This window comes from Nicotiana tomentosiformis, chromosome 5 (assembly GCF_000390325.3).
Source record: "Nicotiana tomentosiformis chromosome 5, ASM39032v3, whole genome shotgun sequence".
NCBI classification, from domain to species: Eukaryota; Viridiplantae; Streptophyta; class Magnoliopsida; order Solanales; family Solanaceae; genus Nicotiana; species Nicotiana tomentosiformis.
The window spans coordinates 93,016,685-93,029,231 of NC_090816.1; the positions used below are offsets into that span (position 1 = coordinate 93,016,685).

At 41.6% G+C, this 12,547-nt stretch overlaps 1 protein-coding gene across 1 annotated transcript; it reads left to right on the forward strand.

Annotated features, from left to right (window-relative positions):
• The first annotated feature begins 10,907 nt into the window (after positions 1–10,907).
• LOC138892799 (uncharacterized) lies at positions 10,908–11,354 on the forward strand. The gene has a single exon (XM_070176539.1). It carries the CDS (start codon positions 10,908–10,910, stop codon positions 11,352–11,354), a length of 447 nt encoding a protein of 148 aa, XP_070032640.1.
• Positions 11,355–12,547: the final 1,193 nt, after the last annotated feature.

Sequence of the window (12,547 nt, forward strand, 5' to 3'; positions counted from 1 at the left end):
CTTCAATTGAAGCATATAAGTGTAAGCTTGACAATAAAAGATAGGACATGTACTAACAACTTTAAATATAGCATGTATTAGTAGAATAAACAATAGAAAATATATCATGATATGACAACTTCAAATTAATGCATGAAAGAAGCCTAAGAGTCTAAACTGGTCAATTTCCATATATAAGGCCATGTACACACTCGTCGCCTCGTGTACATATCTTCCACGTAAATCAAATAGTGCAAATAAGCCAATCCATATGAGTCAGTTTTCCCACACGAATTTAGGTAATATACTTACCTCAACTAGGCTAAATCAACACTCAAAAATAGTTTTTCCTATACAATTCACCTTCTCTCGGCTCAAATCTAACAAAAAATCAACTTAATAACATCAAATAATGTAAGAGAAACCAATTCCAATAATTAAAGCTATAATCAGATCCCTCTACTAAGATCGCAATTGCGACACCTGAGGCATCAACACACTAGCAGTCTTGATTCAGTACAAAACTATTCCGAAACATGTCTGAAACTCACCCGAGCCCTCGAGGCTCCAAACCAAATATTCACACAAGTCTAACAACATCATACGAACTTGCTCTCATGATAAAAACATCAAATTGACATCCGGAACCATCAATCAGACATCAAAATGCATGAAATTAACATTGTAATTCAAGAACTTCTAAAAACACAACCACACATCCGATTCCTATCAAATAAACTCGGAAAGACGCCAAACTTTGCAAACAAGTTCCAATTAACCATACAGACCTATTCCAAGTTCCAAAACTATAATTTGAACCCAATATCCATAAAGTCAAAACATAATCAAACCTAAGAAATTTCTAAACCTTCGAAATGCCAACTTTCTGCAAAACAAGTCAAATCATCCTTGGAACCTCCATATTCAATTTCGGGCATACGCCCAAGTCTAAAATCACTATACGACCATATCGAAGCCATCAAAATACTGCTCCGGGATCGTTTTCACAAAAGTCAAACCTTAGTTAATATTTCTAACTTAAGCTTCTAAAATAAGAATCACTCATCCAAATCAATCCTGAAACATCCGAAAATCGAATTCGACCATACACACAAGTCATAATATACAATATGAAGCCACTCAAGACTTCGAACCACTGAACGGAATGCTAAAGCTCAAAACGAGCGTTCAGGTCGTTACATGTTGTCTCTCCTGAGGATAACCATGATAGAGGATGGTACAACTGGTACGTGACTGTTCCAACTCGTGAGTTGGTAGGATAGAAGAATATGTTTTTACCTAAGAAATGGAACTTTAAACATAAGTATCTGCCACTACTCCTCAATTTCGTTTCCTTTTAATTAGAGCTTTACTTTTTCCCTTACATATATTTTTTGTAGCTATCATGGAAGTCATTGGTGAGATTTTAGACTTCTGTGAATAGGTTGCACTGATGCTATCTTCTGATCCCATAGATCAAGGAACTTGGGAAGTTTCTCTCCAAAATATTTGGAGGGAAAGTAAAAAAATCATGGTAAATTTCTTTTTCACCATATATATTCTTTGTATTTGCCTTTATCATTTTTTAAAAAATCTTATATTTTGAGTGTAGGATTTGGAATTCAAGGGATTCGTCCCTCCTCTGCTCTTTCTGCTGGACTTAATGTCAATACAGCTTAGGAGCGTATCTTGAGTTTATCCTCCTCGAAGAGGAAAAATAGATAGGCTCCCCCCTCTGATGAAGAAGAAGAAGAAGAAGAAAAGAAAGAAGGTTCTATTGTGAAGAAGCCTCGAACTAGGAGGCAAATTATTTTGGATAATGATCAAGAATAGTCCCCAAGCTCCGCCTTTAGAGATTGTTCCGTTTCATCTTATTGACGAGTCAGAGGAAACTCCAATAACGGTGATTTGAGATGAGGAAATCACTGAACTGCTCATGGCTCTATCTACTGACTTTCTTGATGAGCTGTATAATCAAGGGTTCGGTAGCCATAAAGGTGAATACCATCATTTAGGATTTGTTAATGAAAGTCTTTCTCCTGCTGCTCTATCTTTAACTCCATCCGTACATGTTCAAATTGACGTTAGTCCTTATGACATAAGGGAAATGCAGTAGTTGACGGTAAATGTCCCAAGAACTATTAATTTATTCAAATGACCTGACCAGGCTTCTGTTTGGTTGAAGCCTCTTATTGGGCCACTTGAAAAGGAGAAGTTGAAATCTCATTCTGATATCACTCAATGATATTGTGCATTCTGCCTTTCGGGTCTGCTCTCTTTCTTTTTACTTCTTTCTTTTCTTGCCCGTATCTATTTTCCTAACTTTCTTTTACTTTCAGATAAATTTAAGTGGCACAGAGTTGATGAAGAGAATCGCTCAAAATGAGCAACATGCAACATATTTCTTTGGAGGTGGACATCTAGAAGGAACAATTTGTAAGTCTCCAATTAGAGAAAGAAGAATCAGAAAGGAGAAGGAGATGCTTCAACAACAACTTAAGATGGTAACCGCCGAACTAGCGGTTACTAAAGCTGAGGCATGACAATCAAAGAAGAATATTGCAAAGATGAAGGCTAATTTTGCTGAGCGGCACTCCAAGGTCACTGATGAGGTTTGAAGTTTAAAAATTTTTTTGAATCAAAAGGAAATATAAGTGGGTGAACTAGTTCAAGAGTTTATGCATGCTCAGGAAGATCTTCGTGCCTCCTATGATAAGGTTAAATTCTTTGAGTCTACTTTGGAGCCCTTATAGATCTTTTATAATGCTGTTGAAGCAGGAAAAAAAACTTATGGGCTGAAGTTGATCAATTAGAAAGGGAGTATGAGGCCCTTGAAGATAAACTAACTATGGATGTTAGCTGAGCTTATCTTTGCACCTGTTTTGAGACTTTGACTGAAGCTAGCCAAGAAGATTTTGATCTCGAGGCTAAACTTGGTAAAGCTAGAGTTTCTATTGAAGTATCTCAACATGGCCAAAGCTTTTTCACTCCCGAGAAAGAAAGTTCTAGGGGTGATGCTAGTAAAGAAGATACGGAGGCAGATCTTCACCCTTCAAATTCAAGTCCCCAAGTTAATCTTCCTCCTATTGCCATATCTTCTCTAGATGACAGCCTTCCTCCTGAAGATCCTTTCGAGCTTTAACTTTTATTATTGCTGATTCTTTTGTTGGCCGTTTGAAGATATTTATTATATCAACTTTTCATATGGTTTATATATTTTTTATTTTTGCTTGTTTAATGTATCGAGTCTTTTACGGTATTACTTCAATTGAATGACTGCTTTAATATTGTCGCAACTAATCACATACGGTCTTAATCATAAACGAGGGCCCTTTCATGCAACCAACACTAATGAAGATGACATCTCATTTTTATGTTGGCGTAAAAATATGAAATAACTTGAGATGTTTCATTTGAAATTTCAAAATTAATATTCATATATATCATCACTATAATTGTTGTAATGACTCGATCGCTCATTTTACTTTCTAGTTCTCTGTTTACCTAATTAAGACTTCTCATATTTGGTTTTACTATTTTATAACTTGCGGGGATGGTTGGTTTGGGTTTGGAAGGGTTCGGGTTGAAATCGGAACACTTGGTTCCTTAGTAGTGGCCTAAGATGACCAAGTTTGTCTTGAGTCAACATTTTGAGTAAACAATATCAGAACCGGGATTTGATGGTTCCAAAAGGTTCTTATGATAATTTTGAACTTGTGCGTATGTTCGGATGGAGTTTCGGGTGATCCGGGAGCGTTTCAGCACCTAATGTTGAAAGTTGGCACATTGAAGGTATTCTAGTTCTTTGAATTTGGTTTGAAGAAGACTTTGGTGTTATCCAAATCCGTTTGGGATTCCGAACATGAGAATAGGTCGGTATGGTGATTTATGACTTGTATGCAAAATTTGGTATCATTTCGAGTTGTCTAAGTATGATTCGACGCCTTTGGAGCTAGTTGAAAAGTTTGAAGTTTAGAAATTGATTTAATTTGGTTTTGGGGTGGGATTCTTAGTTTCGATGTTGTTTTACGTGTTCGAGCAGGTCCGTATTATATTTATGGACTTGTTGGTGCAATTGAATGGGGTTCCGGGTGGCTTGGGTAAATTTCGGACCACCCGGAGCTAAGTCTGAAAATTTGCTATTGCTACTTCTAGTTTCCTTCTTCGCGAACGCTGAGGTGGAGTCGCGATAGAAAAGAAGGAATTGGGGAATTGGGAATTTTTCCCTTTGCATTCACGATCAAGAGGTCTCGTTCGCGAAGGTCTGGGACCGGTAGCCTTTGCGTTCGCGTAGACAGGCCCGCGTTCCCGTAGAATAAAGGGCCTGGGGTGGGTCAACCACCTTTGCTCTTCGCGTTCGCGAAGCACTGAGCGTGTTTGTGAAGCTCAGGCTGGTCAAGCCTTCGCGATCGCGAGACTGCGCTCGCGTTGAAGGTTTTAGGGCCTGGGCCAGCTTTGCCTTCGTGATCATGAGGCCTCTTCCGCGATCGCGAAGAAGGGTCAACTGGGCAGTGTCTTGTTTTAAATCGGGACTTGGGTTCATTTTCTCTCATTTGACTTTGGGTTAGCTGATTTTGGAACTCTTTGAGAGGGATTTTTCACCTATCATTGTAAGGTAAGTAATTACTACTTAATGTGAGTTTAATATACAGATTTTGGGTAGATTTTAACATGTAAATTGTAAAAATTATAGGATTTTGTTGAAAAATCTAGGTTTTGATATAAATGGGATTAGACCACGAAAATGATTATGAAATTTAGTAGAAATTATATATTTGTGTTCGTGAGGTTATGGGTAATATTTATTTATAAAAATTTCCGGAATCAGAGCACGTAGGCCCAGGGTTGAATTTTAGGAACCTTCCAATTTGGGTTGGGTAATCACTCTAATCGTGAAATTATAAACTTTTGAGCATATATTGATTAGTTTGTACAACATTTGGCTAGTTTCGGATTGCATGGCTTTGATTTGAGGCTTTTAGTGTGAATTCTGGACTGGGAAGAGGGCTTGAAAACGAGGTAAGTCTCTTTCCTAACCTTGTAAGAGGTAATTATCCCCGTAGGTGTTATAAATGGTTGTTTGCTAATAATTGTGGGTGCTACGTGTGCACGATATGATGAGAGTCCGCACATAAGTAAAATCATGCTTAGGTCTGGGTAGTTTTAGGACTCTACCATGTATTACTTGTATTATTTGCACTTAACATGTTAGTTTAGTTGCTTAAATTATAATTGAAAGTGGATAAAGGATTTGTAAAGACTGAGCTTCATTACTTTGAGTTTTAGCAGATTACTAGACTGTTTGTAGAGATTATGCCTTCTTTGAGTATTATTCTTGTGCAGTAGCTGTCAATCGGAGTTTGTAAAGTATTCTATCTTCTTGTGGATCGGGCCGAACTCCTAGACAATATATTAGATGCATCTATGGTTCACTCCGGTCGACCCTCGACAGTGTACACACTATTTTGGATCGGGTTGTACGACCTCAGCATGAATCCTGCGTGATATTGCTCGGAGTGCGATTATACTTGATATTTCCTCTTGATATGAGACTAGGAAATTACTTGGTGGTTCTTACGTGTTAAATACTTGGCCTGTGATAGTTGGAGGCTTTAAATTTATATTATGCTTAAGAAGTATAAATTTCTGTTTCTTATCTCACTATTATTGCTCTATTTCATGCCTACTTATCATTACTGTATTTTATTTATTGACCCTTAGTAAGTGTCGATGTTGACCCCTCGTCACTACTTCTTTGAGGTTAGACTAGATACTTACTGGGTACATGTAATTTATGCGCTCACGCTACACTTCTATACTAATCGTCCATGATCTGAGGCAGGTGCATCTGACAACCATTCAGGCGCATACCCCCGCTACACGGAGACTTAGTGGTGAGATGCTCCTTATGCTCCGTTCTAGTGTGCCCGAAGTCTCTTCTTTATTGTATTTATTTTTCTGTCTATCTTACTCCAGACAGTAGTATAAGAGGTTTTGTATATTCTACTAGTTTGCTCATGCACTTGTGATACCTAATTTAGGGAAATTATGGTAGATATTTCATGGAGTTTTATAATTAAATTCAGTACTTCCCTTTTATGTTTAGTTTAAGCTTTTCATTACTACGATCACCTACTAATTATTTTTTTATTAAATAAAAATAAATAACTTTAAAAATTAGTAAAATGAACAATTAAATGGATAGTCACCGTTGGTTTGCCTAGCGGCGACGTTGGGCGCCATTACGGCATATAGTGGGAATTGGGTCATGACATCTTGGTATCAGAGCTCTAGGTTCAAATTGGTCTTACAAGTCATGAGTAGGCCTAATAGTATCTTATGGATCGATGAGGAGACATCCGTACTTATTTTCGAGAGGCTATAGGGTGTTAGGAAACTTCTCTTTCTTCATCTCTTATTGTGCAGATGATGTTGTGCTAAGTATTTTTATCTTATTCTTTCACATATGGTGAGAATGCGCATGGCATATATACTCGGCGGTGGAGGAGCTGCTCCTCCCATTGCTAGAGGCCGAGGAAGGGCTCCAGCTCTTGCTAGAGGACGGGGGAGTCCTAGAGTTTCTCCCGTTGTGCCACCGGTGGATCCAGTGGAGGATCCTGTTATTGAGCGGCAGGATGAGGTACGTGCAGCTGAGCCGACCTCGATAGATTTCATGTCCGCGCCAGGATTTCAGGAGGTCATGGGTGGTATGCTGTAGTTCATGGACTCTATGACACAAGCTGGTTTATTTCCAGCGGACCCAACCACATCTCAGGCAAGATGGGGGAGCACCGACCCTTACTTGTTAGGCTTCAGGACACGTTTCTTTTGTACATCAGACCCCAGGTGCACTACATGCGGGCGAGGCTCAGCCAGTTGTAGCACTTATACTAGAGCCCATACCAGCCGTGATCGGTGTGCAAAAGCTGTTGTATAGATGGACCAGGCTACATCCTCCTGCCTTTAGCGGTGAGCGACATGAGGACCCCCAGGACTTTATTGATCGTTACAAGGATAGACTGCATAACATGAGAGTATTGGAGTCCCATGGGGTGGACTTCACCAAATTTCAGCTGGAGGGTAGGGCCCGTAGATGGTTGTAGTCCTATCTTCTTAGCTGACCAGTAGGTTCTCCTCCCTTGACTTGGGACCAGTTCACACATCTCTTTCTGGAGAGATATATTCCACCCTCTCAGAGGGAAGAGGTACTGGGTCAGTTCGAGCGGCTCCAACAGGGTCATATGTTTGTGACCGATTATGAGGCGACATTCTCTGAGTTGTCTCGCCATGCACTTATGATACTCCCCACTAATGCAGAGAGAGTGCAAAGGTTTATTGAAGGCTTACACTATGGTATTCATGTTACTATGGTCCGAGTGATTGAGATGGGGACTCCTTACGAGCAGGTTGTGGAGATAGCTCGGAGCATCGATGGTATTCGTCAGCAGGGCCGAGAGCACGTACCAAAGGATATGCAGCCTAATTGTTTTGGAGGGTTCAGTGGTGCCCCATTTGGAGGCAGAGGTTAGTTTATAAGGGGCCAGTCTAGCAGGCCCACGTATTCATCACCGCTGCCTTCTCGGGGCGCTCTAGTGCGACCCTATTTCAGTATCATTCCAGAGAGCTCCTACCGTCCATTGGCTATTCAGGGTTCTTCTAGTGGGTATGCAAGTCCCTAGGGTCAGACTCAGGGTCAGTCATCTTCTGCACCGAGAGGTTTCTATGAGTGCGGGGGAGCTTGGTCACATTAGAAGATTTTGCCCTAGGTTTCGGGGCAAGGCAGTTCAGGAGGGCCATCAGCCCATGATCATCGCACCATCTGCCGCACCGGCTGTCCACCCTACCAGAGGCGGAGGGAAGGTGGGTAGGGGTCACCCTACATGTGGTGCTCTAACTAGGTTCTATGCTTTTTCAACCAGACCAGATGTAGTAGCCTTAGACGTCGTGATCACCGCTATTATTTTTGTCTACGGTAGGGATGCTTCGGTACTATTTGATCCAGGGTCTACGTATTCATATGTCTCATCTCTATTTTCTCATTATCTGGGTGTCTCTCGTGAGTCTTTGGGTGCTCCTGTATATGTGTCCACGCTGTGGGCGATTCTGTTATTGTGGATTGGATTTACTAGTACTGTATTGTGACCTTTTATGGTTATGAGACCATATCAGATCTTATGTTGCTCGACATGACCAACTTTGAGGTCATCCTGGGCATGGACTAGTTGTCTTCGTACTATGCCGTTCTTGATTGCCATGCCAAGACCGTTACCTTGGAAATACCAAAGTTTCCTAGATTAGAGTGGATGGGTTCATCTATTAGTACATCTAGAAAAGTTATCTCTTTCATGAAGGCTCGAAATTTGGTCGATAAGGGTTATTTGGTGTATCTGGCTTATGCTCGGGATACTGATGCAGAGACTCCCATAATTGATTCAGTGCCCGTGGTGCGGTAGTTCTCCGATATGTTTCCTTCTGATCGACCAAGCATGCCACCGGATCGTGATATCGATTCCAGTATTGATTTGGCGCCAGGTACCCAGCCTATCTCTATTCCACCGTACTGCATGGGTCCGAAAGAGTTGAAGGAGTTAAAGGAACAACTTGAGGAGTTGCTAGTGAAGGGGTTCATCAGGCCGATTGTGTCGCCTTGAGGTGCACTGTATTGTTTGTGAAAAAGAAGATGGGAGTATGCGGATGTGCAATGATTACCGCCAGTTGAACAAAGTTACCATTAAGAACAAGTACCCGTTACTGCATATTGATGATTTGTTTGACCAGTTGCAGGGTGCCATGGTGTTCTTTAAGATCAACTTGAGATCTGGGTATCATCAGCTGAAGGTAGATATGGTCACTATGAGTTTCTAGTGATGTCCTTTGGCTTATCCAATGCCCCGATGGCATGTATGGACTTGATGAACTAGGTGTTCAAGACATATCTTGACTCATTTGTCATTTTCTTCATTGATGACATATTGATTTGCGCGCGTAGTATGGAGGAGCACGAGCAACATTTGAGAATTGTGCTTCAGACCTTGCGAGAACAGAAGCTATATGCTATGTTCTCCAAGTGTGAGTTCTGGTTCGATTATGTGGCATTCTTGGGGCCTGTTGTATCAGGTAAGGGTATTAAGATTGATCCCAAGAAGATCGAGGCAGTCAAGAGTTGGCCTCGTCCTACCACAACAACCGAGATCAGGAGTTTCTTGGGGTTAGCAGGTTATTATCGTCGATTCGTGGAGGGCTTCTCATCTATTATGGCACCTTTGACTAGATTGACCAGAAGGGTGCTCCGTTCCAATGGTTCGATGATGTTGAGGAGAGCTTTTAGAAGCTCAAGACCGCATTGACTACAACACCGGTGTTAGTGTTGCCTTCCGGTTCAGGGATGTATACTGTGTATTGTGATGCTTCACGCATTGGCCTGGGTTGTATGTTGATGCAGGAGGGGCGAGTTATTGTATATGCTTCACGTTAGCTGAAGCCCCATGAGAAAAATTACCCCGTACATGATTTGGAGTTTTTTGCGATAGTTCATGCTCTCAAGATCTGGAGGCATTATCTTTATGGGGTGTCTTGTGAGGTTTACACCAATCATCGCAGCTTGAAGCATTTGTTTAAGCTGAGGGATCTTAATTTGAGGCAGTGCATGTGTCTTGAGTTATTGAAGGACTATGATATTACCATCCTTTATTATCCGGTCAAGGCGAATGTGGTTGTGGATGCCTTGAGCAGAAAGGCCGAGAGTATGGGTAGTTTGGCATTCATTTCAGCAGAGGAGAGGCCATTGGCTTTGCACATTCAGTCTTTGGCTAACAGACTTTTGAGGTTGGATATTTTAGAGCCCAGTCGAGTTCTTGCATGTGTGGTGGCTCAGTATTTATTATTTGAGAGGATCAAGGATCGTCAGTACGATGATCCACACTTGCTGGTTCTTAGAGTGACGGTGCTACAGGGTGGTTCCAAAAGGGTTACTATCGGTAAGGATGGTGTTCTCCGATTCTAGGGTTACCTATGTGTTCCTAATGTTGATGATTTGAGGGAGAAGATTCTATTGGAGGCACATAGTTCTCGGTATTCTATTCATCTAGGTGCTACGAAGATGTATCATAACCTGAGGCAACATTATTGGTGGCGATGGATGAAGAATGAAGAAGGATATAGTTGAGTATGTAGCGAGATGCCTAAATTGCCAACATGTTAAGTATGAGCACCAGAGGCTAGGTGGCCTACTTCAGCAGATGGTTATACCGTAGTGGAAATGGGAGTGCATCACTATGAACTTCATAGTTAGGTTGCCACGGACGTTGAGGAAGTTCGATGTCGTTTGTGTCATTGTCGACAGGCTGACCAAGTCGGCACACTTTATTCCAGTGATGACTACATACTCTTCAGAGAGATTGGCCCAAATTTACATTCAGAAGATTGTCCAATTGCATGGTGTGCCTATTTCCATCATTTCAGATAGAGGCCCTCAGTTCGCTTCGCATTTTTGGAGAGCAGTACAAAGCGAGTTGGGTACCCGGGTAGAGCTCAGCACAAATTTTCATCTGCAGACCGACGGGCAGTCAGAGCGGACAGTTCAAATCTTGGAGGATATGCTCAGTGCCTATGTGATTGAATTTGGAGGGCAGTGGGATCGATTCATGCCTCTGGCCGAGTTTTCTTATAACAACAGTTACCAATCTAGCATTAAGATGGCTCTATTTGAGGCTTTATATGGTCGGCGATGTCGCTCGCCCATCGAATGGTTTGAGCCCGACAAGGTTAGGTTATATGGCACTGACTTAGTGAAGGATGCGTAGGAGAAGGTAAAGTTGATTCAGGAGTGACTTCGCACAACACAATCTAGACATAAGAGTTACACGGATCAGAAAGCGCGTGATTTATCATTTATGGTGGGCAAGAAAGTTCTCCTGAAATTATCACCGATGAAGGGTATCATGAGGTTCAGAAAGAAGGGAAAGCTGAGCCTAAGGTTTATTGGCCCATTTGAGGTGTTGAGGAAAGTTGGAGAGGTTGCTTATGAGCTTGATATGCCTCCCAGGCTATTGGGAGTTCATCCAATTTTCCATGTGTCTATCCTCCGGAACTACCATGCCGACATGTCGCATGTATTTGATTACAACACTGTTCAGGAAGATGAGAGCTTGGGTTATAAGGAAGAGCCAGTTGCCATTGTTGACAGGCAGGTTCGCCAATTGAGATCTAAGAATATTTCTGGGGTAAAGTTCCAGTGGAGGGGTAAACCAGTCGAGGAGGCAACTTGGGAGACCGAAGAGGACATGCGGATCAGATATCCACACTTATTCAGCACTCCAAGTATGATTCTAGACCGGTTCAAGGACAAACATTTATTTAAGAGGTGGAGAATGTAACGACATGAGTAGATCCCCGTTCCCCTAATTAAGACTCTCCATATGTGCTTTTACTGTTTTATGACTTGTAGGGATGGTTGGTTTGGGTTTGGAAGGGTTCGGGTTAAAATCAAAACACTTGGTTCCTTAATAGTGGCCTAAGATGGCCAAGTAGTTTGACTTGAATCAGCATTTTGAGTAAACAACCTCGGAACCGAGATTTGATGGTTCTAATAGGTTTGTATGATGTTTTTGGACTTGGACGTATGTTCGGATCGAGTTTCTGGGTGATCTGTGAGCATTTCGGCACCTAATGTTGAAAGTTGGAGCATTGAAGGTTTTCTAGTTCTTTGAATTTGGTTTGAAGTAGACTTTTGTGTTATCGAGGCCCGTTTGGGATTCCGAGCCTAGGAATAGGTCCGTATGGTGATTTATGACTTGTAAGAAAATTTGGTGTCATTCCGAGTTGTTTAAGTATGATTTGATGCATTCAGAGCTAGTTGAAAAGTTTGAAGTTCATAAGTTGATTCAATTTGGTTTTGGGGTGCGATTCTTAGTTTCAAGGTTGATTTACGTGTTCCGAGGGTTTGAGCAGGTCCGTATTATGTTTATGGAGTTGTTGGTGCAATTGGACGGGGTCCTGGGTGGCTCGGGTGAATTTCGGACCACCCGAAGCTACGTTTGAAAATCTGCTATTGCTGGTTCTGGTTTCCATATTCGTGAATGCGGAGGTGGAGTCCCGATGGTGAAGAAGGGATTGGGGGACTGGGCATTTTTCCCTTCACGTTTACGATCAAGAGGTTGCGTTCGCAAAGGTCTGGAACTGGTAGCTTTTGCGTTCGCGTAGACATGCCCGCATTCGCGTAGAATAAAGAGCCTATGGGTTGGCCACCTTTGCTCTTTGCATTCATGAAGGGTTGAGTGTGTTCGTGAAGCTCAGGCTGGGCAAGCCTTCGCGATCGCGAGGCCTCTTCCGCGATCGCGAAGGAGGGTCAACCCAATTTGACTTTGGGTTATCCGATTTTGGAGGTCTTGGAGAGGGATATTTCACCTATCTTTGTAAGGTAAGTAATTACTACTTAATGTGAGTTTAATACATGAAATTTGGGTATATTTTAACATGTAACTTGTGGAAATTATAGGATTATTTTGAAAAACCTAGGTTTTGATTAAAATGGGATAACACCATGAAAATGATTATGGAATTTAGTAGA